General features: G+C 39.1%; 1 protein-coding gene across 1 annotated transcript in view; it reads right to left on the bottom strand.

Annotated features, from left to right (window-relative positions):
• The window catches only part of ADAMTS3 (ADAM metallopeptidase with thrombospondin type 1 motif 3), a gene marked incomplete at both ends in the record, with an annotated part of 249,908 nt that overhangs the window by 22,286 nt on the left and 215,158 nt on the right, over nucleotides 1–12,464 (bottom strand). Inside the window, 5 exons of the mRNA XM_080796379.1 lie at nucleotides 3,698–3,821; nucleotides 5,657–5,790; nucleotides 6,957–7,132; nucleotides 8,331–8,476; nucleotides 10,482–10,595. Of these exons, the coding sequence (XP_080652505.1) occupies nucleotides 3,698–3,821; nucleotides 5,657–5,790; nucleotides 6,957–7,132; nucleotides 8,331–8,476; nucleotides 10,482–10,595 (694 nt within the window). The remainder of the gene's footprint in view (nucleotides 1–3,697; nucleotides 3,822–5,656; nucleotides 5,791–6,956; nucleotides 7,133–8,330; nucleotides 8,477–10,481; nucleotides 10,596–12,464) is intronic.

Genomic DNA, 12,464 nt, shown 5'->3' on the forward strand with positions numbered 1-12,464 from the left:
TTTGTACATTAAACTATTTTAGTTTTCTAAACCACCCTTTTGAAGTGGGGCCAGTTTTTAGTGTACTTAGTTGGAGAACTTCTTGAGATATTTTATCTCAATTTTACATATTATTTTAAAAGGTTTAGGGCAAGTACAGATAGCTAAACTTCTAATTAATGGAATATCTTTATATTTAAAGCCTGCTTTGTTCTAAAGAAATTTCGTAAGAAAGATCAGTGACTGGCTTTCATTTTTCTTATGCTCAGCCATTAATTTTAAAGCCTTGAACAAGTTTTATAATGGGAAAGGTTCAAAATACATTTTTTAGATTTGACCAAACCATTCAGCTGGAACATGTCCACAAGTTATGTCATACTCTGCCTTAAAAATGTGCCCTAAACTCAATCTTCTAATCCAGAAATCATGAAATCAATATGCTTAATAGATTGCCTTGGGTTATAAAATCTTGTATCAATCCTATTACAGGCAATGTCATGTAAAACAAATCTTAGTATTGTCACATGTCCTAAAAATTATCTTAAGATCACTTAGAATTAAGATCCTAACTATAAATCAACAATAGGACAAGCAGAAATCAAGATGTTTTATCCAGGAAGTCTAAATTATTAGAGGGAGGTGATACAGTTGACACCTTACCTAGGAAACATCCAATTCACATCCTAGTGGGATGAGCGTGACAGGAATTCCTTTAGAAATACACAATTGCTTATGTTATCAGAAAGAACTATGGCTGTCATTTCTATATGGACAATAAATATCTACCCGTGGGTAGATTTACTCAACTTTTCCACAATATTAATTACCGTCCTAACTCAATGGCACAGTCATTTGGGGGTCAGGGTTTTCAGTACCTGAGTCTGGGTCAAGTCGTGTCCGTGTCCCGTAGCATGTCTGCTCTGAGTGTGCAACGGCTAGACAGAACGTGTTTAAGTTGCCAACCAAGCACAGCAAAATAGATTGAAGCCATTTATGGATGCCCATCTTTCTGCAGTTTGCTACAACTTACCCAGTACATTTTTAGCTTCCCTTGTTTCAGCAAGAGAAATATTACGAGCTCCTTTGGGTAAAGTGAAGGCGCCTCTTGTCTTCCCTTAAATAGAATGTCTTTAATTAGTGGAGGTTTCATGTTTACCAAAGTCTTCCCGTTTCATTGACTATACTATAAGCTATAGAGATTCTATTCAGTCAGACAGCAAATAATCCTGTAACTTTATGTGTTGAAGGTCAAAAGGCATTTTTAATAGTCAGCTACTGCCGATAAACAGTTAATAGTCAATGAAAGGAAGACTAAGAATGAATGAGAAATGAGAAAGGTGATTGGAAGTTGAATACTTGCAGATTTCATTTTCCAGCAACTTGAATTCTGCATAGCACCTCTTGCTTAAATGTTTCCCTGTTGGAAAACGTTAATTAGTCTATTGAGTGACTATGATGACAACACCAGTGCAAAGAAATGGGTGTTAGATTGATTATCTTTGAATAGTCCGAGTCTTTAGGACTGAGGAAATCTTTCTTCTCGTCTGAACTTGATTCGCAGGTTTAGTCTAATTTTTGAGGTACATGAAAAAAACGCGTCACGACCTCATACCACAGAATGGATGATTAACGGATGATGATGAATGGCAAAAACCTTTTTCGTTACATTAATTTCTCTGGAAATAGAATACAATGAATGACTTTATGGAAATAGAATACTATGAATGATTTTATACCAAAAAGAGTAATAGAACTTCCATAGAGAAAGCACTCATAATTGCTTCACAATAAAATGAAGAAAATTGCATGTTATTCCACCAAAACAATAACATGTCATTTTAAGTCTGTGTACGTTCTTAAAATAATATAATCAGCCAGAAATGGCAATGTTTGTTTTTTTTAACCATTTAACTATTAAATGATTGCACAGGAATATCAAAACCATTGGTAACAAAAAGCACTTCGGAGTGACCTAGCTCTGCCTCACTTGGTATGTCAAGGAACAGAACTGGTCTGTGTGCGCTTGGCTTGCGCAGGGGTAGCAGGGGTAGAGAGAGTATAATGAATTGGGAGAATTATTCCATTTGGATGAAGACTGCCTTTTTTATACTTTCTCTTCTTCTAAAAGGGAAAATCCCTGCCATGACCATGTATGCTCAAGGTAACCAATTTCTTATCTTTATTTTTGTTTTGTCTTATTTTATCATTCTACCAGAGACTAAGCCAACTATGTAGGGATAATGGAAGAGAAGTTTCTCAAGGGAAGCACCACACCAATTATCTTTAAATGATGAATTCCCAGAGACACTTTCCCCATAAACTGAATAATATTTGTCACAAACTAAACTGAGTAATAACTGTTAGAAACTAAAAAAGATTGTCCCATAATAAATGTCTGTATCCAAATCTTTGATGAAAATTCCGGTAAATTATTATAAAATTACTCATAAGTTCACATGTTATTTGTATTTTTTTCCTCCTTATCTGCTGAAACTTCACCGTATGCCTAAGTCCAAGTCATTGACTCTGAAAAAAACAGTAATGTTCACACACACAAGCAATCATATCTCAGGGGTTGTTTTTGGTTGTGTACCTAATTTTGTGTAACATAAAACTGTTAAAATTATGTGAAATATGGAATCTAGATTTATAGATTTGTAATTAGGATACACTTGTTCACCTTTAAAATAAAAGAAATACAGCTAATGCAATATTTTAAAAGTTGTGTTTAAAATTTTGTGTTTTTTTTTAAATTCTGATCAACAATTTATGTGAATAGAAATTTCAAAATAACCCTCAATTCTAATAATTATGTCTAATGTGTTTTATTAAAAGCACAGAATAAGGGTGCTTGGGTGGCTCAGTCGGTTAAGTGTCCGACTCTTGATTTCTGCTCAGGTCATGATCTCAGGGGTGGGGAGATCAAGCCCCACGTTGGGCTCTCTCCTTGTCCCTCTTGCACACACTTTCTCTCTCAAAAACAAAGAAATAAAGAAAGAAAACAAAGAAACAAATAAATAAAATAAATAAATAATAAAAACACGAAATAAAACAAAACACATATTTGCACACACCTTGCACACACACTCTCTCAAAAACAAAGAAATAAAGAAAGAAAACAAAGAAACAAATAAATAAAATAAATAAATAATAAAAACACGAAATAAAACAAAACACATATTTTAACTAACTACTATAATTGATATTGATTTTATTTGTCCTTTATCTAAATTAAGTAGACAATTTTTCATCATGGATGCCATGGATTATGAATTTAGTCCAAGTGTTTTTATTTTTATTTTTTTGATTTTTAGTTCCTTAAAAGGTAATTTGGGGGTGTCTGGGTGGTTCAGTCGGTTAGCGTCTGCCTTCAGCTCAGGTCATGATGCTGGGGCCCCGCGTCGGGCTCCCGAAAGAGTAGGGAGTATGCTTCGTTCTCCCCATAGACCGGGGAGTCTGCTCCTCCCTCTCTCTCTGCCTCTCCCCCCGCTGATGCTCGTTCTGTCTCTCTCGTGCTTGCTCTCCCTCTCTCTCCCAAATATATAAATAAAATCTTAAAAAAAGAAAAGAAAAGAAAAGAAAAGGTAATCTGAATAAAAATAAATCAGCAGCTAATTTTTTGTCATGTTTATAGGGAAAATGCTACATTCCTAAAAGATGTCTCAAAAAGTACAAATCATAGAGAAGGATACCAAATTCATGAGAGACCTCATCTTACCAAGCTTCTTGGGAGTTCTGGTGAATGTTCCCTTTATGGTTCGACAATGAGAATTATCTCCTCCACAGACGCCGCACTTATCCTCAACCTTAGTAGAACCGATTTCTTTATCACAGCCCACTTTCTGGAAAGAGATGTTAAACATGACTAATTTTAATATGCCGAGTGAAGGTCAGCATCCTAGACAAGGACAAACCATTTGTTTTATCGTGAGCCTACAGTGATGCAGTCTGACCAAACCTTGACTCTAGCTCTGATTTTTAATGCCTCAATCTTTTTGAAGAACTACTATGAAGTCAAATGAGTTGTACTCTAGGTTAAAATCTACTCTCAGATAAATACCCCCAGTCTAATGAAATATTTACCCCATATCACACAGTCATGACCCATCAAACATTTATTAAGCACAGATATTATTGTTGATGCTGAGAAGACAAAAAGTGAGATGGTATTTTTCCCTCGTTGCTCTCTTATTTGGAAAGATTGACTAATAAAATGATGAGATGGGCATTAGCATAAACTTTACAAGCTGTCTAGGGATGCAAAACGAAACTTTACAAAAAATGAAATACGACGAAATCAGAGAGGGAGACAAACCATAAGAGACTCTTAATCATAGGAAACAAACTGAGGGTTGCTGGAGGGAAGGGGGTTGGAGGATAGGGTAACTGGGTGATGGGCATTGAGGAGGGCACATGAGGGCACTAGGTATTGTGTAAGACTGATGAATCACTAAACTCTATCTCTGAAACTAAAAACCAACCAACCAACCAACCAACCAACAAAAAGACTTTACAAAGTGCTGGTGATTTTCACAGGGCCCTGTCGAAAGGCATTTCCAGAGTGCAGAGGGATAAAAACAGAGCCATGGAAATTGTATGCTCATGGAAAGTGGGTTCAGAGAGCAATACTGACGCCATGTTTAAGCCAATGGAAAGTTAGTGCTGTATGAGAAGGGAAGAAAAGCGAAAGATTTGCAAATCACGGGCCATGAAAGGCCCTGAATATCAGGCAGAGTTTATGTTTTCACATGCACTTAACAGGGAACCACTGAATGTTTTCTGAACTGGGAACAGGCCCCTTCACGGAAGTCAGTGCAGGGTCGGGGAACGTGATAAGCCACCGCACTCAGAAGTTTGGAATGAAAATGGGGAGAGACAACGATGACCACATGTTGGATGTACCAGATACTGTGGGCGGGTGAGAGATGGACAAAAGTCAGATTCTACTTTCTGGGGAAATTCATTTCAAATGTGAGGTCTCTGCATACTTGAGATTCATTCCTACAACACTTTGGTTGTGCTGAAGTGAAGAAGAAACAGACAGGACTAACGTGTTCAGTTAATAAGGCTGATTTCATCTCAGTTCAACTTGGGAACATGAACAAGAAAGTCAACCGCAGTTTTTTTAAAAAAAAGAGTCTCAATGGGGCAAAACCCAGTTTTGGCATCTTTGCCTCTTTTGTTCTGAGTTGGAATTCAGTGTTTAAACTTAGAATCAATTGGAAAGTAAGAGAGAGAATGAGAGGGCGTGAGAGAGAGAATGTCTATTATTTTTTTAAAATAAAAGATACAATACATATAGCATTGCGTTTTTGAAAAAAGCTCTGTAGTGTAAAAGTAGATGACCACTAGTAAAACACTCAAAGCAAAAAAGGCACTGTCCATCCTGAGCCATTGTATCCCCAACCAGAGGGATCGGAGTAACTTAGAAAGGCATTTGGCTGGAAGAGGAGGAAAAGCAATATACTGAAATCTCGATTCTGCCAATGGCCAAACATTGTTATGAAAAGTGAAATTTCTCCCACATTTCGTTTAGGCCTCCTCAACTCGTCCTAGATTCTACAGATTTTACAGATAAGACAGGGTTACCATCTTTCGAAAACATGCAGATGAGCGACAGTCAAAGCAGAATTGCACGAGAGCATGGGAAGCTTCCGGGGAAGGCGTGCGGACTCACCACACACTCTCCCCGCACACATATGCTGTACGGATCTTTGTAAGAACAGTGTGTCCCGTCATGCACCAGCTGTTTCATGTACACCACATCTCCCGTCTCTCTGGATTGGCAGTAAAGGTGGCATCTTTTCTTGGCTGCAAAAGAAAAAAAAATGCAGAGCATTCAATCGACTACATACAGAAAGTGACATATTTGCACACTACAGTGATTTTATTTTTAAAATACGGAGTTTCTGCATGGTTTCCTGAAAACAAAACACTGTATGAATAAATGAAAGAAAGAATAGCAGAAAAGGATACATATTTGGCACACGGCTGATCTAAACTGTGAAACTTTTAAGAGTGAAAAATGACTGAATTTAAGAACTGCATAGGAATGACCGGGACTGTCCCAGGCACACCAGGTTTGACGTCAACCCTGGATTTGACCACAGTTCTTCAATAAATTTTAATTAGAACCAATTTCATTTCAGTGACTAAACTTAGAGAATTAAAAGGGTTTCTCCTTTGTTGGAGCCAATGACCGAGTATGGTTTAATGCCTCATGTAGGATCTCATTAGTTAAATGTAATATAATTTACGTGACTTACTTCCCCAAAACCGACAAAAAATAATGCATTTCTTCTCGATTCATTACAACTTGGAATTCCTGTGTGGATGCATCTTTCCTTTAAAACAGCTTTTAAACTGAACTCAGCAGTGTATTGTGTCATATGGGAATCATGTAACCATCTTGTTTCAGCCATGCAATTATGAAGTGTGGTGAGATGTCCCCATCTGAACACACTTAACCAAAAATCCAGAGGGATAAAGTGAAACACTAAAAGGGAATCCCCAAGTGTCTTTTTAATAACTAGGATACGGTACAAAAGTAAAAGGTTGTGATGTGCCTTTAGTTCTCAAGTCACGATCTTCTCGTTTCTGACTCAGTTATAAAAGAACAGTGTTTTTTCTCCAGTTATTCGAAAAGGAAAGATCACAATATTCTAGAGGGTTTCCTAGTAGAACGATGCCAGTCAAACGAGGAAACTCAACATGTCTCCTCTGGGCTGCTTTCCGTGGGTCTTTTCCACAGTGACGGTGGGAATGGTGTTGGCCAGGAACTGGCCCACAGTCCCCATCTCTCTAGAGGAAGGGCTACAGGAGCCTTGGTCTTGGAAAGCCAGCAGGACTTACCCCTAGAAACACCAAGTTTTCTAATTTACCGAGTAAGGACCCAGAGTCCAAGGGATCGGTGTTGACAAGGCTTACACTCGGAGACCCCATCCACACAGCGGGAAAGACAGCGAGCGTCTACTCACAGTCGGGATGCTCGTATGGTAACCAGTGGTGTTTGGTATTCTGGTATTCGAAGTGGGAGTTACGTTGCTGGCACTGCTGTGCTCTAAAGTCCTCAAAGTGTTTTGGGCATTCTTCTGTATTACAAAGCTGGTACTCAAAATTAACACCAGGACAATCCTGACCACCATTGATGGGCCTAAAAGAAAAGACAACATTGAAAAAGGCCCCTTGGCTCTGGGCCAGCAGCTGAAGCTTGCAGACACAGCGCTCGAAGGCAGAAAGCCAGAGCGGCTGAGCTGTGGGCACAAAGGGAATGAACTCATACTTCCCAATTCCCATCCCTTTCCAAAAGCGCCATCCTCTCCCTGTGTGCGTGTCTGGGATGGGGTGGGGAGACGGGGACCAAAGACTCAACTTAAATCAGCACTTCCAACAGTGTATTTCGAATGCACAGTGAAAGTATATAAAGAAATTTTAAAAAACTGATATATATGGACCAAGGAAAATTGTATCTCTTCCCATGCATAACACACGTACATGTAACCCAAAGAAATTTGATCACAGCTCGATGTCTTAGCTTTCTCCTACACAGAATGCGAAAAATAATCCCATCTTCCTTGGAGAACAATGGAGAGGATCGCCCAAGTTAACACATTTAACATACTTACGACGGAGCATGGCTCATAGCGAACCTTAGCCACTCTCACTATAACTTTCATTGTTTTTGTTACTTCCACTAATACTACCGGCATCTCTTCCCGAGAAAACAGCTATGGGACATTTGATGTTCTTGATGAGAAACTTTCTCGGAGCCATCCTGCTGCCAGAGACTGAAGAAAGCACTTTTCTTACTTGGTAAACCCTAGACCAGAAAGAAGGCCCCAAGCTTTTGCTGAGCGCGTAGGAGGGACTCGTTGTATTTAGTCTGAGTGGGTGACTGCGGAGCTGTTCCCCCAGTTCCTTGGTCGTCTTTCACGGTCCTTCTGTGGTCCTGCTCGGCTGCGTTGCTCTCTTAACCCTGGAGGGAGTGAGCCCCTGGCCGGAGCTGCTCCCAGGGTGACCGGCTGACGGACACACCCGGGCGTCTGCAGTGGCCCTCCAGCCTCGGGGCCCAGGCCTTACCAGCACGGGGACGGGGCTTCCCTGCCTAGCTCCTGAGGATTTCTAGTGGCAATGGCTTCCCAGATCTCGAATTTTCACTGGAGCCTCGTCTTTGCCAGTGACGATGCTTTACGAGATTGATGAATGGAGATTGACCCAAAATAGACACTTAAACCCCTGGTTTTCATGTTTGGTATTTGACATGTACTTCGTGAAGCAGAATATTGGTAACATACGACTGGAGCATTTTCTCGTCTCTCCAAAAAGAACTAGAATTACAGAAGTTTACTCACGTGGGATTATTACACTGGCGCGTTCTGAAACGGACCCCGGTTCCGCACGTCCGGGAACAAGAGCCAAATTTGGTCCAAGATCCCCAGTTGCCATCTTGTTTTTGTTGATTAGCATTCTTCCACATGCAGTGACCCTTATAGCACCACTTAGGAAGATGACAAAAGGCAAGTATGAAAATCAGGCATAAGCTAACGCTCAAATTATTATACAACTACAGCAGTCAAAGGCCTTTGTTTCTTCTCTCCTCGCAGGTAAAAATGCATTTAAAATTAGCCTAGCGCAATTAAAACAATAAGGTAATAAGTCTAAATAGGACAATTTAGACTTACACTTTTAAGTATAAGATGAAAGACAAATTCACTCATGCAGACAAGTTCTTAAATTATACATTCACAATGACTAATCAAATAAAACCAGTAAGAATGATCTGCGGACCTAACTTGCATAGTAGGCATGACTCTACCCTTTATCCCTCATTAGCTAGATCATCGGGGTCTTTTTAGGTGTAACATGCTTCTCTGGAATTATTTAACTTTTCTAAAACATGTACAGTGTTCAAAACACTTAGATATGTTTCAAAATTGTCATTCACAATGATACTGAGAGATAGGACACTTGTTATCTTTACATTTTAGATGAGGAATATTGGGGCCCAGAAATGATCGTGAAGAGGATGAGACCAACAGACCAGCAAGTTAGTGGGAACTCTGGAGCCCTGCTACTACAGGGGCACCTGTCTTACGGTACCCAGCATACAGCAGGTGCTCAACAAGTAGCAGTTCCGCTCAACATTCCGACTTGCTTTTTTTGTCCTACCCACAATAAAAATGTTGCTTAAAACTCAAATTTGGTAAATTCAAATATAACACAAATATATTTAGAGAAGTTGGATGTTCAGAGTTGATTTACAGGATACAGATTTCAGAAAGCAAAAATGAATCAATTCATTGTCACTCTTGTTTTTTTTTTTCAGTCAGAAGTTTGTAACACTGAATTTTTCCAAAGCAACACACTTTATGTAATCTGTTTAGCATAATACCTAACAAAGTTTAAACACCAATAATGGCAGATTTATTTATTATTATTATTATTATTATTATTAGCATCATCAGAGCAAATACAGTTCACACACATTTCAAATAGAGCTTTAAATGGCTTTAGAAGAACTTAAAGCTATGTAAATCTTCCTTGCCAGCTTTTGGTCCTTTCTACAATATCTTATTTCCAAACTAGTCAAGACTCTTCAACTGGAGTTCTTAACATGCCTTTGTTTTGGGTTTGGTGATCTTTCCCCTTATGAGTAGTGTAGCTTGGCCCCTGGCCAGTTTCTGAGCATTCAATCTTGACTACACAATTCAAGATTTAAAACCTCTGGGCATCTTTCCCCAAGGAGCAAGGCCAAATCTTCTGTATAAATTCACATGATACTTTATTTCTGGACAACTTTCACAAGGAGTGGGACGCCAGCCCGTAACTCAAATCCCATCAGCAGGGGCCCAGATACTCCACTGAGCTGTTGCTTCCTATTCTATCAGGAGTAGCTGAACGGTGGTCTCAAAGATGTCCTAATCCCCCAAATCTGTAAACGCCCTTATCTGGAAAACGCTCTTTGCAGATGTAATTTGCTTAAGGATTTTGAGCTGGAGAGGTTATCCTGGATTATGCAGGTGGGCCCTAACTACCAGCACAGCACATGTGTTCTTATAAGAGAGGGGCAGAGGGACATCTGCACACAGAAGAGAAGGAGATAATGTGGCCACGGAAGCAGAGACTGGAATGATGCAGTCACAAGTCAAGGAATGCGGGCAGCCCCCAGTCGCTGGAAGACGCAAGAACAGATCCTCCCCTGAGCCTCTGGAGAGAGTATGACCCAGTCCCCACATCGAATTTGGCTCAGTGAAACTGATTTTGGACTTCTGGCTCCTAGAACTATGAGAAAATAGCCTTTCTGTTGTTTTCAGCAACCAAGATTGTGGTAATTTGCCAAAGAAGCCCTAGGAAACAATGCTAGTGCATTACTGTAATGAAATCCCAGACACCATGGTTGATACAAAAATGATTACAGCAAGGGTCATAATTTTTCCAGGTTTCTAAAGATGGTTATGAGGAAACCTATCTTAAATCTTCATTGTATAAATAGATATACTCACTTTTCCAGCAGCACATTCGGTCCCATCAAGTGGGGGTCCCTTTTTTGTCTTACAGAAGTAGGGATTATCGGGATGGCTACACCACAGTTGTTTACATGGGTCAAATGTTCGGAACTAGAAGAGAAAGAATCAGGATCTCAGTGAAAGAGAGATGGCATGTCATACCAACATATGTCCGACAGCACCTTGTGGACACTTTCTTCATGTCATGTACGTTGGGTATTTTAATTTTAAATTAATAGTAACAGCTATGGCATGATAAGAAAAAAAAATCCTGCCTATGAACTAATTCCAAGGAAAGGATACTTTTATTCTTCTTTTCTAAAATGTCAATGATAATTAATAATTTGCGATTCTCCGGCTGACTTCAACATTTCTGCATACCATTTCTGTTTCGTGGTTTTCAAACAGAAAATATGGGAATTTTAAAGAATCTGTAAATATTGTGACCATTTTAAATGTGAAAACTTATTAAGATGGTTTTAAAGCCCTCAAGTTATTAAAACAGCTTCTCTTTATGAACTAGTTAGATTATAAATAATACTGAGCTGACTAGTCCGATTATAAATAATCAGTTATGAACTAGTCAGATTATAAAATAATACTGAGCGGACTAGAAGCAGAAAATATTCATAAGGCCTGCTATGTGAGATAAGGTGTTCTAGGTATAACAAAACCTCACAATGCATTCATGTAGTTTATAACATACTTTCCATATATTTAATACTCAAAACAATCCATGACTAAGAACATGAGTTATAAGGTAAGGCATTAGTTATGGTTATAAGTGAGATAATACCAGCCAGACTAGAATTGTAGTCCTCTTACACATGAGAATGCTTTTTGTTTTCCTAAAACACCACATTATAATATCCAAATGGATGTGTAAGCCACATATTTGTGTATGGTCTTCACTTGTCTGATGTCTTTGTAACTAGAAATATCTTACCATTCTCTAGATTTGAAAAAAAATCAAACACCAGTTTATTCACATATTTATCTTTCACTGTACTTATTACCCGCATATAGCCTCACGGACTGAACTTTTATTTATGATTTTTTTTTTAATTGTACTCATTTTGGACCTGGGGTTGTTTTTGTTGTTGTTGTTCTAATTCCTATTACTTAATCTAGAAATTGTACTTTTCCGTGACATTGGGCCAAAGCCTTGGAACTCTCAGGTCTTAAAGCACACTGATGCAGGCAATAAGGGGCCGACAGCCTGTACCTTACACACCGACCAAATGGCTAGAGAGAGCCCCACACCGAAGATGCCAAACCGCAGATCAACTTCTTCTCAGTACCTTGAGATAGTTATTTTCCTTGCTCTAACACATAAGGCTTGCTCCAACATATAAAAAAAGCCCTCTCTTCTTCCTTTTCTTTTTCTGAACTACTAAAGCTCGATATAGAAGTTTGGCGAGACACAGCTCTAATGTGCACAGCCACGTGGGGGATGGGCTTTCCTGGACCCCATTTACCATGTGCCTGCATTGGGCTAAGCACTGTAATTACAGCATCAGGTTGAACCCTGATACCAAATCTATGAGATAAATGCTATCATTATCCACATTTTTATACCCAAGGAAACTAACAGAGATCGAATCAAGTGCTTAAAGTCATATACTTAGTAAGTATGAGACCCACATTCTGATCGCCCACTGAGCCTGAGTAGAAAACCCAAATCCCTGACCTTCACGCTATACCATAGGATTCTCATGTGAGACGATACCAGGACGACCCTTCCCTATGGTCACAGATACATGAAATCCAGCCAACAAACTAGTGAAAAACAATCAACCGAAGGCTTAGAAGTCATCTCTGAAGGTCACAAAAACTAAAGGAGTGACAGAACATAAAGCCTTCGAGCCTGACCATCTCAGTTTCCATGTCAAGCTCCCCTATTTACCAGATGCGTGATTTGAGAGCAAGTTGCTTAATCTCTGTAAGTCTTGGTTTTTTCATCTGTAAAATTAAAATATA

The sequence above is a fragment of the Martes martes genome (genome assembly GCF_963455335.1).
Source record: "Martes martes genome assembly, chromosome: 2".
Classification (NCBI taxonomy): domain Eukaryota; kingdom Metazoa; phylum Chordata; class Mammalia; order Carnivora; family Mustelidae; genus Martes; species Martes martes.